This window comes from Hyla sarda, chromosome 10 (assembly GCF_029499605.1).
Source record: "Hyla sarda isolate aHylSar1 chromosome 10, aHylSar1.hap1, whole genome shotgun sequence".
Classification (NCBI taxonomy): domain Eukaryota; kingdom Metazoa; phylum Chordata; class Amphibia; order Anura; family Hylidae; genus Hyla; species Hyla sarda.
In genome coordinates, this window is record NC_079198.1 from 135,752,418 (window position 1) to 135,767,571 (window position 15,154).

General features: G+C 43.5%; 2 protein-coding genes across 3 annotated transcripts in view; one reads left to right on the forward strand and one right to left on the reverse strand.

Annotated features, from left to right (window-relative positions):
* LOC130293281 (olfactory receptor 1E5-like) overlaps positions 1-3,234 on the reverse strand; it is a 43,061-nt gene extending 39,827 nt beyond the window's left edge. The window contains exon 1 of the mRNA XM_056541784.1: positions 3,159-3,234. Within this exon, the coding sequence (XP_056397759.1) occupies positions 3,159-3,234 (76 nt within the window). The remainder of the gene's footprint in view (positions 1-3,158) is intronic.
* The window catches only part of LOC130293310 (zinc finger protein 569-like), a 66,113-nt gene that overhangs the window by 7,995 nt on the left and 42,964 nt on the right, over positions 1-15,154 (forward strand). The window lies entirely within an intron of this gene.

Genomic DNA, 15,154 nt, shown 5'->3' on the forward strand with positions numbered 1-15,154 from the left:
GAATATGTCACAAAAACATTCTCGGAATCAGAATGAAAAGTAAAAGCATCCCAGAGTTATTAATGGACATTTATCAACGGGTTTAGTCAGGTTTGCTTTACTATAATTGTCGCAAAATTGTCGCAACTGCGACTACGCAATTTTTCGTGCAACATTTTGACTGGAAAACGAGAAAAGAAAGTTTTCCAAAAATTAACTACGTAGTAATAATTTTAAAATAGACTACGGGTAGTCAGGTATTTATTAACTGCAACAGTCGCAACTGCGCAAAGAAAGTCGCAACAGGGTTAAAAATTGACTAAATTTACTCCAGCTCAAACATGGAGCAGAAAAAGCTACTACCAAAGTAAAAAAGGAAAAATTGCTTACGTGAAAGAAAATTATCAACAGGCTGAAAGCAGTTGATAAATAAGTCACAAATAAGCAAAAAAAAAGTAAGGGGAAAATTACTAAAAAAAAGAATACATAAGCAAACATTGATAAATGTCCCTCATTGATGCTTAAAGTGACAGTGGTCTGATGTGCAAAAAATGCTCATTTCCTTGAGGGGAGAAGTTTTCCCTTTTTATTTTTTTTGAGCAGTATAATTATATATGTATTTTAAAATGTTCCTAACTAGTGAATAGATTTATACTATGTATCCTAAATCCTATTTTTGCTAATGTATAATTGTTCTATTTGTAACTTATTTAGCTGTACAGGTCTTCACTAGTTGTGCAATGTATAGATCTATATATACAGTGTTGTATGGTGGATATTATAAGTTTACACACTTTTGATGTTCAAGAAAGGACAAAGATAAATCATGCCTAAACTTTCTTCACCTTTAACCCCTTCACGACAAAGGACATATATGTACGTCCTCCGCCGGCTCCCGCGATATGCCGCAGGGGTCACACGGTGTCCCCGCGGCATATCTGGTCGGTCCCGGCGGCTAATACAGGACATCACCGATCACTGTGATGCCCTGTATTAACCCTTCAGATGTGGCGATCAAAGCTGACCGCCGCGTCTGAAGTGAAAGTGACCCGACTGCTCAGTTGGGCTGTTCGGGACCGCTGAGATTTCACCCGAACAGCTTACAGGACTCCGGGAGTGCCCTTACCTGCCTCCTCGGTGTCCGATCGACGAATGACTGCTCCGTGCCTGAGATCCAGGCAGGAGCAGTCAAGCGCCGATAACACTGATCACAGGCGTGTTAATACACGCCAGTGATCAGCATGAGAGATCAGCGTGTGCAGTGTTATAGGTCCCTATGGGATAACAATGATCAGTATAAGAGATCAGTGTGTGCAGTGTTATAGGTCCCTATGGGATAACAATGATCAGTATAAGAGATCAGTGTGTGCAGTGTTATAGGTCCCTATGGGATAACAATGATCAGCATGAGAGATCAGTGTGTGCAGTGTTATAGGTCCCTATGGGAAGTAAAAGTATTAATAAAGGTCATTTAACCCCTTCCCTAATAAAAGTTTTAATTACCCCCCTTTTCCCATAAAAAAAATAAGTGTAAATAAAAATAAACATGTGGTATCGCTGCGTGCGTAAATGTCCGAGCTATAAAAATATCGTTAATTAAACCGCACGGTCAATGGCGTAAACGCAAAAAAATTCCAAACTCAAAAAAAGCGTATTTTTGGTCACTTTTTATACCATTGAAAAGTGATCAAAAAGTGATCAAAAAACTTCAGATCATGGCGCAAAAAATGAGCCCTCATACCGCCCTGTACGTGGAAAAATAAAAAAGTTATAGGGATCAAAAGATGAAATTTTTAAACGTATACATTTTCCTGCATGTAGTTATGATTTTTTCCAGAAGTGCGACAAAATGAAACCTATATAAGTCGGGTATCATTCTAATCATATGGACCTATAGAATAAAGAGAAGGTGTCATTTTTACCGAAAAATGTACTGCGTAGAAACGGAAGCCCCCAAAATTACAAAATGGCGTTTTTTCTTTAATTTTTTCACACAATGATTTTTTTTTCCAATTTGCCGTGAATGTTTGGGTAAAATGACTAATGTCACTGCAAAGTAGTATTGGTGGCGCAAAAAAATAAGCCATAATATGGATTTTTAGGTGGAAAAATGAAAGGGTTATGATTTTTAAAAGGTAAGGAGGAAAAAACGAAAGTGCAAAAACTGAAAAACCCTGCGTCCTTAAGGGGTTAATGTGATTAATTCAATTACAAAAGAAACTGAAATCTTTGAGTGGAAAAAAACCTGGTTGCATAAGTGGGCACACCCTAAACTAATACTTTGTTGAAGCACTTTCTGATTTCATTATAGCAATCAGTCTTTTTTTTTTTTTTTGTCTACAAGCATGGCACATCTTGACCTGGCAATATTTGCCCACTTCCTTGCTCCAAATCCGATTGCAAGGACATCTCCTGTGCATCCTCTTCACATCACCCCACAGATGGTCGATTGGAAACGGTCACATATTTTCTCCCGCATTATCCACAGGTATTGGTGGATAGTGCGGGAGACGCTGATTAAAACGAGCCCTACCTTGGTCTGATCCACGCCGCCGTTCGCCCACAATTGTAGTTTGAATCTCTGTGTATATCCTGCTGTAACTGGCAAAGGCGGGGCTTCTGCGGGCTAACGGACACTGACGTCAGCGCCGCTCATGAATATTCATGAGCGGCGCTGACGTCAGTGTCCGTTAGCCCGCAGAAGCCCCGCCTTTGCCAGTTACAGCAGGATATACACAGAGATTCAAACTACAATTGTGGGCGAACGGCGGCGTGGATCAGACCAAGGTAGGGCTCATTTTAATCAGCGTCTCCCGCACTATCCACCAGTACATTTGGATAGTGCGGGAGAAAATATGTGACCGCTTTCCTTTAAAGTCTGGGCCATTCCAAAATGTTAATCTCCTTGTGGTGAAACCATGCTTTTGTGGATTTGGTTGTGAGCTTCGGGTCATTGTCATGCTGAAAGATTGTTTATCTTCATCTTTCTAACGGATTCCTGAAGGTTTTGGGCCAAATTGCCTGTTGTTTGGAACTGTTCATAATTCCCTCCACCCCGACGTAAGGCCCCAGCTGAAGAAAAACAGCCCCATAGCATAAGCTGCCCCCCACCAGTCTTCACTGTGTGTATGGTGGTGGTCTTTAGGTGATGCGCATTGTTGTTTTTGCACCAAACATACCTTTTGAAATGATGGCCAAAAGGTTAAACTTTGGTTTTCCTTCAAGCTTTCGGGGGATTTGATGTTTGTACCACATCCCCAGGTATAAAAGGGTGTGCACAATAATGCTACCAGGTTATAGTCTGTGATTTTTTTTAAATAATTTTTTTAAACTTTTCCCTTCTCAAAGATTTTAACTTGTTTTGCAATTGAATTATTCACCTTTATAAGTGACATTAAGGGTAGGGTCACACATAGAGAATCTGCAGCGTATTTGTCGCTGCAGATGGAAGTCAGAAGAGTAAGCTCCCTGCTGCAGCTGGTTAGTTATGTGTGTCTGCTCATATCGGCCGATTTCCTGCTGTGCATCTACTATAAACAGGCACTGTGTCTACAGTGGGAAATCCACCGCTATGAGTGGACACACAGAGCTACCTAGCTGCAGCAGGGAGCTCACTCTTCTGACGGCCATCGGTGCATCCGCAGCGTGATATATGCTTCAGATGCACTACATGTGATTCTATGCTGATGACAGACCCTACAGTGAGCCTCCAGCTGTGCCTGCTTGTAGTTGTGTGTATTCTACAACACCTTCATCTGTATATGTAAATCCTTCTTTATTTCACTAATACCTCCATCTCCTATAGTTATATATGTATTCTGCAACACCCCTGACTGTACAACTGCTCTAGTCATGTGTAGCATATAATTGTATTTGTTTATATAGCACCAATATATATTCCATAGCACTTTACATATCTGATGTGTGTGTATATATATATATATATATATATATATATATATATATATATATACACATATATACACATTGGTCCCTCAACATACAATGGTAATCCGTTCCAAATGAACCATCGTTTGTTGAAACCATTGTATGTTAAGGGATCCGTGCAATGTAAAGTATAGGACGGTGGTCTACAACCTGCGGACCTCCAGATGTTGCAAAACTACAACACCCAGCATGCCCGGACAGCCAACGGCTGTCCGGGCATGCTGGGAGTTGTAGTTTTGCAACATCTGGAAGTCCGCAGGTTGAAGACCACTGGTATTGGAGGTTATACTCACGTGTCCCCGCCGCTCCGGACCGTCACCGCTGCCCTGGATGTCGCCTTCCATCGCTGTCGCCGCATCCCCGAGGTGTCCCCGACGCTACGCAAGGTCTCTGCTTCCCCGGCATCCTCGCTCTCTGTCGTCGCTACACACGCTGCTCCTGTTGGATGACGGGACGACGTGATGATGACGATGTAGAGCGCCGTTTATGCGATGGCCCCGACATACAAAAGCATTGTATGTTGATGCTGCCTTCACCATGCCATGGCCTCTGAGAGGCCATCGTATGTTGAAATGATCGTATGTCGGGGCCATCGTAGGTCGGGGGGGTCACTGTATATGTATACAAACTAAAATCAGATAGAATTATATAATGTCAGCTCAAACAAGAGGAGTTGGGGCTGTCCTTGCTTAAGCTTAAAATTTATGAGGAAATGGAATTGAGACAAAAAAAGTTTTAATGTGTTCCAATCAGGGAATCGAAACAACAGTCTCCCTATTTATACTAATAAGGAAGAACGTCTATAAATCTATTCAGTGATCCCTCAACATACAATGGTAATTTGTTCCAAATGAACCATCGTTACTTGAATCCATCGTATGTTGAGGGATCCGTCCAACAATAATATAGAATGTTATACTCATGTGTCCCCGCTGCTCCGGACCGTCACCACTGCCCTGGATCGTCTCTCTCCATCGCCGCCATCACGGCGGTGCGCACGCCGCTCCTATTGGATGACAGGACGGCTAAGTGATGACGACAAAGGAGAGCAACGGCCATGCAGCGGAGCCTGAAGAGGACAGTTCGGAGCGGCGGGGACAGGTGAGTGACACTCACCGGAGCACACGGGGCACATTAAACGGCTATCCGGTGGCAGCTGAAGCAGTCTGCGCTGCCAGATAGCCGTTTATGCGATGTGCCTGACATACAAAAGCATTGTATGTTGATGCTGCCTTCAACATGCGATGGTCTCTGAGAGTGATCGTATGCTGAAATTATAAGATGTCGGGGCCATCGTAGTTCGGAGGATCACTGTACTGTGTTTTTGTTATATCCCGTAAACCCTAGCTCAGCTATATGTGTAGCTGGTAAATAGTCAAAGGAATCTTTTATTATATATAGCGAGTATATTAGTTTAATTTATAATTGTATAACTTGTTATACCTTTTAAAGCGCAACTCCAATGTTGGTCTGTCTGTTTTAAATCTCTAAGCAACTTTGTATCATAACCTGCATGCTGCTAAAGCAATCAGGGCTTTGCCAGAAGTCCCATTCAAGTCTATGCAACTTCTGGAAAATCTGTATTCTGATCACTTTAGTCTCAATCTATGATTTAAAGGGTTACTGTGGGGAACTAAACCCATAGACCATCCTTTCCCTCTCACCAACCTATTTGTCTAAATATCATTCATAAGTTAAATAGAGCTGTTTACCCTCTTTCACTTGTCACTTACATAGAGGGATTGAGGAAAAGACATCATCCAGCCATCCACTGTGTCTCTGTCCAAGTCCCTGGAAGCAGCCCCACCCTTCTGAGAGCAACAGACTAAGTTGTTTCGGCTTTGTTTAGTGCTGGGAGGTATGGCAGCCTCAGCCAATCACACACTGAATCTCTCTGCTTACAAAGCAGGAGGATGGGGGCTGCTCTCAGAGAGGGAGCTGGACGAAAGCCAAGCTGCAATGTCTGCAGGGACTTGTAGTATTCATGCTGAAGGGGAGTAGAAAATGGCAAAGCTTATAAAGCAGCCAGAGAAGACAATAGGGGCCACAGGGGCCAAGCATATCATAGGGATCATATCCAGGTAGTGTGTCGGCTTTGGAGTGTGTGTGTGTGTGTGTATATATATATATATATGTATTGTACTGCAACATATCTGTAATATACTTCTATTATTTATTTTGTGGTTAAATTATTTTATTTTGCTCTTGAAATCCAGCCACTAGGGGTCTCCCTCCTAGTGGCCGGCTGCAGCCTGCTGTGATGTCACAGCTGAATTCGGACCAATCCTGGCTGGGCATTTGGTCCGAATTCAGTCAGCCTGCGCTTGCTCCCTCCCTGTCAATCAGAAAGGTGGGAGCGAGCGCAGTGAATGCCTGGGCTGCGCGCATTGGCCGTCCCCGCCCCCGGCATGTACAGTCTGGAGGCACTGAATCTGTGCCACGCTGATGCTCCAGGACTGTACATTTCCTGTACGGGTAAGTCTGATCTGAGGTCTTATTTCACATATTATATTTCGTTTTGGTCCCAGGTCTCGGCGGTGTAGAGTAGCACGGCAGGTGGGTGATGCTCCTATACTCCTCCTCCCTGGATAACACTACACTGATAAACACGGAGGAGTAGACCCCGGAGTAGTCTGCCGTGCTATTGGCCGCTCACATTGCGCCTGCTGGGAAGTGTGCCTGGTAAGTGAGCATATTATCAGGTAGACAAAAAGACATTTCTAAGGTAGGAAAAAAAAAGGCAGGAATGGGGTTAGGGATAGATCCCATCCCTTCCCCAATATCGCGTCACACCCCTACCCTTCAATACCCTGGTTGAACTTGATGGACGTATGTCTTTTTTCAACCGTACTAACTATGTAACACTATGTAATAGGCAGGGACAGAAACTTTTATTTTTTTATTTTTCTAACACATGGTGGGAGCTACTCTTTACCACCTATACCTCTCTGTGAAGGAATGAAATTCTGACCACTATACTAACAAGAAAGGAACTTGTATTGTTTTATAATATTTACCATCTCCGCCTTATGAGTGACAGTAAATTAATTATACTAAATATATATATATATATATATATATATATATATATATATAGTAGGGAGTAGAAGAGCAGACCAAAAAACGTTCAGATGATTGCTCGGTGCTCGCAGTTTCTAGGGCTGTGGTCAAGAGCCCACCAAACGAATACAAAAAAAGAATCTCTCCGCAGCACACAGATGAAGTGAAAAAATCAAGAGTGGTTTATTCCATAAAAAAGTGTTTTCACAGCAAGCAACGTTTTGACCAGGCTCACCCCCTATCACCTAGTCGTTGGCACTGCTTGAAAATGAGGTGAGTCTGGTCGAAACGTCGCTTGCAGTGAAAACACATTTTTATGGAATAAACCACTCTTGATTTTTCCACTTCATCTGTGTGCTGCGGAGAGATTCCTTTTTTGTGTGTATGTGTATATAATTTAAAGTTAAACAGATTTGTAAATTACTTCTATTAAAAAATCTTAATCCTGCCAATAGTTATTAGCTTCTGAAGTTGAGTTGCTGTTTTCTGTCTAACTGCTTTCTGATGACTCACGTCCCGGGAGCTGTTCAGTTCCTATGGGGATATTCTCCCATCATGCACAGCTCCCTGGACGTGACATCATCATTGAGCAGTTAGACAGAAAACTTCAGAAGCTAATAACTATTGGAAGGATTAAGATTTTTTAATAGAAGTAATTTACAAATCTGTTTAACTTTCCGGAGCCAGTTGATATATAAAAAAAAGGTTTTTGCCTGGAATACCCCTTTAATTTATATCTTATAACTTCCTAACTTCCCTACCCTAATTGTGTTATGTCTCATACTCTCTACCTTAGCTAAATGTGTACTATTTTTGCTCTGTATATACATACCGGTACATTTTGGGAAATTTATCAAAACTGTCCAGAGGAAAGGTTGCTGAGTTGCTTATAGCAACCAATCAGATTACTTTTTTCATTTTTCAGAGGCCTTTTCAAAAATGAAAGAAGCGATCTGATTGGTTGCTATGGGCAACTCAGCGACTTTTCCTCTGGACAGGTTTTGGTAACTCTACAACTCTGCCTGGTAATATGTAGATCAGCGTTTACCAACAAATATGCCTCCAGCTGTTGCAAAACTACAACTCCTAGCATGCCCGGACAGCCGAAGGCTGTCCGGGCATGCTGGGAGTTGTTGTTTTGCAACAGCTGGAGGCATGCCAGCTGGGAAACACTGCTTTAGACTAGGGCTCAGAATGATCAGTCTGGTGTGATTTTGTCCAGAGCAAGCAACCAACCACAGCTCAGCTTACAAGTTTATTCAGGAAAGGAGAGAATGGGGCTGGAGACTGGGCGGTCAGGTACCAAATATGGATATTATATTTCTTTTCTTTTGAATGGATCATCCAGGGATGATTTAAAAAAAATAAAATAAAAAAGCCTCAATGTATTACAGACTTGTTACTAGTAAAGTAATTCAACATGTCAGATCCAATTTATGTTGTCATATTTATTTTTTATTTTAGTATTTTCCTTTCATATGTACAACTTAGGCTGCGTTCACACGGCCGTCTAGACCCGTCCCGTTCTTCTACCATCAAAAATAAAAACAGACTTAAAAAAAAAGGACAATAATGGATGCAAACAAAGGTTATCCATTTGTATCCGTTTGGATCCGTTATTGTTCAGTTAATAAACCAAAAAAAAATGTTTTTGTTCTGAGCATGCTCAGAAGTAAAAACGGATCAAGAAAACAGATGCAAAAAGATGACTTTAAAGGCTCATCCGTTTTCCATAGACGTCAATTTTAAATTTACTGTATCTGTTTTCTCTTCCGTTTTTTTGATTGAAGAAACAAAACGGTGCCATAAAAAAAAAACGGAAATGAGTGCAGACGAGTGCAAACGGATGGAAACGGATTGTAAAAACATTGATATGAATGGGGTTTTTATAAACCTGTTTTTTAATCCGTTTACAGCCTGCGAGAACGGAACCGAAACAGGGATAAAAGCCGGGGACAGACGGCCGTGTGAACGCACTTTTATTCCTTCCAATGGCCTCATTCTGAGCCTCCTCCTCCACTTAGTGCACAGCTGTCGCCAGCTCTCGGTATTTTAGTGTATTGTCAGCTGTCTGAACACGTGTAACTCCAGGACCACACAATGATTTCTGTTGTCTGATCCCCCTGCACTTGGTTGGGCTGTTCACCTATAAATCAACAAGAATTGATGTCATTGGCCCTCATTTACTAAGAAAATCGGGTTGTAAGTCTATGTTGCTTTCTTACCCGACTGCTTTTTTCCCCTGGTATTTATTATTATGTCGCATCCTGTTTGTCGCACGTGGGTTTTGTTGGTTTTGGTTTCCAACTCCTCTGAGCTGTCGGGAAAAAATCCACAACAATTCAACAAATTCGAGTTGGAAACCTTAATAAATACGTGGGAAAGCTCAGAAATGTCGGGTTACGCCCTTTTTTCGGGTTTGGGAGAATCCACATCGGGTCCGTCGGGAAAAAATGTCGCATCGTGTCACAGACTGGCGCACGATGTCTGCGACATGGCGCAGACAAAGCTGCGCCAAAAAAACCCGACAAAAGAGGTCGGGTTTAGAATAGTAAATGAGGGCCATTGAGTTTGTGTGACTGTCACTACTGACTGACAACTATTGCGTTTATTTAATTTTCTGTACGGTTACATAATGCAAAAAGTGGATTGTGTCATAATATGTGTGATTGGTGTGTAGTAGAGAAAAGAACAAAAGAACAAACAAATTTATATATAGCTTGTATAAAGTATCTCCTATCCTGTGGCTGATCATTGAGGGGAGAGGTGTGGGTATTGCCCTCTGTGATACCCCACAATTTCCAGAATCGGGCCCTTTGAACACTTTGGCCTTCACCTGCGGAATGTACTCATCTTGGTAGTGACTGCTTGGTAGTGGGGCGTCCCTGCTGAGGTGGGTAAGGTGGGTCCATAGTAGGGAGCAACCGATTATCGGTTTCGCCGATATTATCTGCCGATATTCACGATTTTGGACGTTATCGGTAATTACCTTGCCGATAATCCGATAATGCCCTGCACGCCCCCCCCACCGCACCGCCCCGGCCACAGACAGGCCGCTGCCCCATTGCCTCCCCATCACCGGTTTTATGATTACCTGTTCCCGGGGTCCGCGCTACTTCTGTCTCCTGCGGCGACCTGCGTTACGCTGTGCGCTGCGCAATGACGAGTGACCTCCTCAACACGACGTCAGTGTGCACAGTGACAGCTCAGGATGCCGCTGGAGCCAGAAGTAGCGCGGACCCCGGACACAGGTAATTATAAAACTGGGGATGGGGAGGCAATGGGGCAGCGGCGGTGGTTGGACAGGCAGGGGGAGAGAAGCGGGTGGCGGCGACGGTCTCTGGCCCCGCAAAAGCCGCTGCAGTTCGTTGATTTAAAGGGCCCGCTTTAAATCAATGATCTGCAGCCGCTTCTTCGGGGGAGGGGGGGGGGGTGAAATAGCCGATAACTTATACCAGAATATCGGTATAAGTTATCGGCTATCGGCCTGAAAGGCAACAGATTATCGTTATCGGCCCTAAAAAAAACCTTCTCCCATGCCTGTGATCAGACACTTATCCCCCTATTCTCTGGAGTACCCCTTTAAAATCTGTAATAGCCACCATATGTAACTCCAGTCACGTGGTCTCCAACCTGGGGCTTTCAAGCCGTCGAAAGCTTTCAGCTCCCAGCATTCCCTTAGTCTAAATGCTGCAGAAACTCTTAGTCTAGCTATAGTCTGTAAAAAAGTTATCCCCGAGGATGGACCTTTTGGCCACTGCACAGTAAATAAAAACAAACCTTCCCACGAGTGTTGTTGCGGTGCCTTCGGTCCTCTTCCTCCCAGAAATCGTGACACTTGGGCTCGGAATCATGTCGGGCCCGTTAGCCAATCACTGGCCACGGCAATGTCCCGCCTTTGCCAGTGATTGGCTGAGAGCAGTGTGACACTCCGGGCCCAAGTGTCACGATTTCTAACATGAAGAGGATCGCTGCCAAGGGAGCAGAGCGGGAGGCAACACAGGAATGCTTGAGGTGCGTAAATGTTTTTATTTATTTTTATTATTATTGTTTGTTTTTATATTTACTGTGCAATGACCAAAGATCCCTCCCCAGCTTGATAACCCCTTTAAATGTCCCTTTAATATTATATCTATGTTCCTCTTTTTTTATTTTTCTCCATGATGTACTCAAAGCCCCTTCGAAGTGTCATCTGTTACCATGGGATGTTTGATACATTTGTGTATTTATAACGAAAAATAGAATTTTATTAAAGCTTTTATACATAAAGCAGATTAAAAATACCGTACTAAATAAATACTTTCACTGTGGCTATCACAGAACATGAGGAAATTCTATGATGTAGGTGCCAAGGAATAAGAACAATGGGGAAGAGTTATCAAAACCCGTCTAGGGGAAAAGTTGCTGAGTTGCCCATATAAAAAAAAAAATTAAAATAAAAAAATCTGACAACAAAAATCGGATCTGACATGATGAATTACTTTACTAGTAACAAGTCTGTAATACGTTGAGGCTTTTTTTTTTTTTTTTTTTTTTTTTTAATCATCCCTGGATGATCCATTCTGAAGAAAAGAAATATAATATCCATATTTGGTACCTGACAGCCCAGTCTCCAGACCCATTCTCTCCTTTCCTGAATAAACTTGCAAGCTGAGCTGTAGTTGGTTGCTATGGACAAAATCACCAGTTTTCGTCTCCTACAGTCGAAATCAGTGTTTTCCAACTGGCATGCCTCCAGCTGTTGCAAAACAACAACTCCCAGCATGCCCGGACAGCCAAAGGCTGTCCGGGCATGCTAGGAGTTGTAGTTTTGCAACAGCTGGAGGCATACTTGTTGATAAACGCCGGTCTAGATCTACATATTACCAGGCAGAGTTGTAGAGTTAATGGGGGAGATTTATCAAGACCCGTCCAGAGGTAAAGTTGCTGAGTTGCCCATAGCAACCAATCAGATAAATGAAAGAAGTGATCTGATTGGTTGCTATGGGCAACTCAGCAACTTTACCTCTGGGCGGGTTTTAACCCCTTCCCGACCTATGACATACCTGTACGTCATGGGTGGCAAGGTGTTCCCGACCCATGACATACAGGTACGTCATGGACATTACTGCCGCTACTCGCGGCATCCCGCAGCGCCCGGAAAGATGGTGGCTATCACTGATAGCCAGCCATCTTACCGTGCGACCACGGGGGGTTTCATCCCCCACCCCCCACAGCGATCGCTGCTATCAGCTGGTCAAATCTGAGTAGCTGATAGCAGCGTTTCGCTATGAAAATACTTAGCAGCGCGGTGTGTGAGTCCCGATCACGGGGATCGGGACACACACCGCTCTGCTAAGTGTCCCTGACCCGTCCCCTGGTGTCACTTACCCGTCCGAGCGGTGTCCCGAGCGGTCCCAGCGTCCTCCGTGCGGTCCCGGCGTCCTCCGTGCGGTCCCGGCGGCGCTGCGTCACGGAGGTGAGTTTCCGGCAGCAGTGCGGCATCTTCATTGGCAGCAGTGAGATCGCCGTAAAGCGATCTCACTGCTGCCTCTGAGAGTTTCAAAACTGCAACTCCCAGCATGCCCAGACAGCCTTTGGCTTTCTGGGCATGCTGGGAGTTGTAGTTTTGCAACATCTGGAGGTCCACAGTTTGGAGACCACTTTATAATGGTCTCCAATCTGTGCTCTTCCAGATGTTGCAAAACTACAAATCTCAGCATGCTCAGTCTGTCCAGGCATGCTGGGAGTTGTAGTTCTCTAACATCTGGAAGAGCACAGATTGGAGACCATTATACAGTGGTCTCCAAACTGTGCACCTCCAGATGTTGCAAAACTACAACTCCCAGCATGCCCAGACTGCCCAAGCATGCTGGAAGTTGTAGTTCGGCAACATCTGATCCTTCAGATATTGCCGAACAACAACTTCCAGCATGCCTTGGCAGTCTGGGCATGCTGGGAGTTGTAGTTTTGCAACAACTGGAGGCACACTAGTTGGGAAACATTGTCTGTTTCCTACCTCAGTGCCTCCAGCTGTTGCAATTGTTGCAAAACTATAACTCCCAGCATGCACTGACAGACCATGCATGCTGGGAGTTGTATTTTTGCAACAGCTGGAGGCACACTGGTTTGGAAACACTAAGTTTGGTTGCAAAACACTTGAAAGTTTATTACTTAACTTAGTGTTTCCAAACCAGTGTTCCTCCAGCTGTTGCAAAACTACAACTCCCAGCATGCACGGACAGCCAAAGGGCATGCTCGGAGTTTGCAACAGCTGGATGTTTGCCCCCTCCCCCCAATGTGAATGTGCAGGGTACACTCACATGGGCGGAGGTTTACAGTGAGTGCTGCAAGTTTGAGATGGCGCAAATTTTGCGCTGCAGCTCAAACTTCCAGCGGCAAACTTGCTGTGAACCTCTGCCCATGTGACTGTACCCTAAAAACACTACACTACACTGACACTAACCTAAAATAAAAAGTAAACACTACATATACACATACCCCTACACAGCCCCCCTCCCCCCAAAAAATGAAAAACGTCTGGTACACTACTGTTTCCAAAACGGAGCCTCCAGCTGTTGCAAAATAATAACTCCCAGTATTGCCGGACAGCCATTGACTGTCCAGGCATGCTGGGAGTTTTGCAACAGCTGGAGGCACCCTGTTTGGGAATCACTGGCGTAGAATACCCCTATGTCCACCCCTATGCAAATCCCTAATTCAGGCCTCAAATGCGCATGGCGCTCTCTCACTTTGGAGCCCTGTCGTATTTCAGGGCAACAGTTTTGGGACACATATGGGGTATCGCCGTACTCGGGAGAAATTGCCTTACAAATTTTGGGGGGCTTTTTCTTCTTTAACCCCTTATGGAAAGGTGAAGTTGGGGTCTACACCAGCATGTTAGTGTAAAAAAATAAATTTTTTACACTGACATGCTGGTGTTGCCCTATACTTTTCATTTTCACAAGAGGTAAAAGGGAAAAAAGACCCTCTAAATTTGTAACGCAATTTCTCCTGAGTACGGAGATACCCCATATGTGGGCGCAAAGTGCTCTGGGGGCGCACAACAAGGCCCAGAAGGGAGAGTGCACCATGTACATTTGAGGCGATTTGCACAGGGGTGGCTGATTGTTACAGCAGTTCTGACAAACGCAAAACAATAAATATCCACATGTGACCCCATTTTGGAAACTACACCCCTCATGTAATGTAATAAGGGGTGCAGTGAGCATTTACACCCCACTGGTGTATGACAGATTTTTGGAACAGTGGTCTGTGAAAATGAAAAATAAAATTTTTGATTTGCACAGTCCACTGTTTCAAATATCTGTCAAACGCCAGTGGGGTGTAAATGCTCACTGCACCCCTTATTAAATTCCATGAGGGGTATAGTTTCCAAAATGGGGTCACATGTGGGGGGGTCCACTGTTCTGGCACCATAGGGGCTTCCTAAATGGGACATGCCCCCCAAAAACCCTTTCAGAAAAACTCACTCTCCAAAATCCCATTGTCGCTCCTTCCCTTCTGAGCCCTCTACTGCGCCCGCCGAACACTTTACATACGCATATGAGGTATTTCCTTACTCAAGAGAAATTGGGTTACCAATTTTAGGGGGATTTCTCTCCTTTTACCCCTTGTAAAAATTCAAAAATTGGGTCTACAAGAAAATGCGAGTGTAAAAAATGAAGATTTAGAATTTTCTCCTTCACTTTGCTGCTATTCCTGTGAAACACCTAAAGGGTTAAAACACTTACTGAATGTCATTTTGAATACTTTGGGGGGTGCAGTTTTTATAATGGGGTCATTTATGGGGTATTTCTAATATGAAGATCCTTAAAATCCACTTCCAACCTGAACTGGGCCCTGAAAAATTACGATTTTGAAAATCTTGAGAAAAATTGGAAAATTGCTGCGGAACTTTGAAGCCCTCTGGTGTCTTCCAAAAGTAAAAACTTGTCAATTTTTTAATGCAAACACAAAGTAGACATATTGTATATGTGAATCAATATGTAATTTATTTGGAATATCCATTTTCCTTTCAAGCAGAGACTTTCAAAGTTAGAAAAATGCAAAATTTTCAAAATTTTCATGAAATTTTTAGATTTTTTACCAAGAAAGGATACAAATATCAGTGAAATTTTACCGATAACATAAAGTAGAATATGTCACGAAAAAACAATCTCGGAAT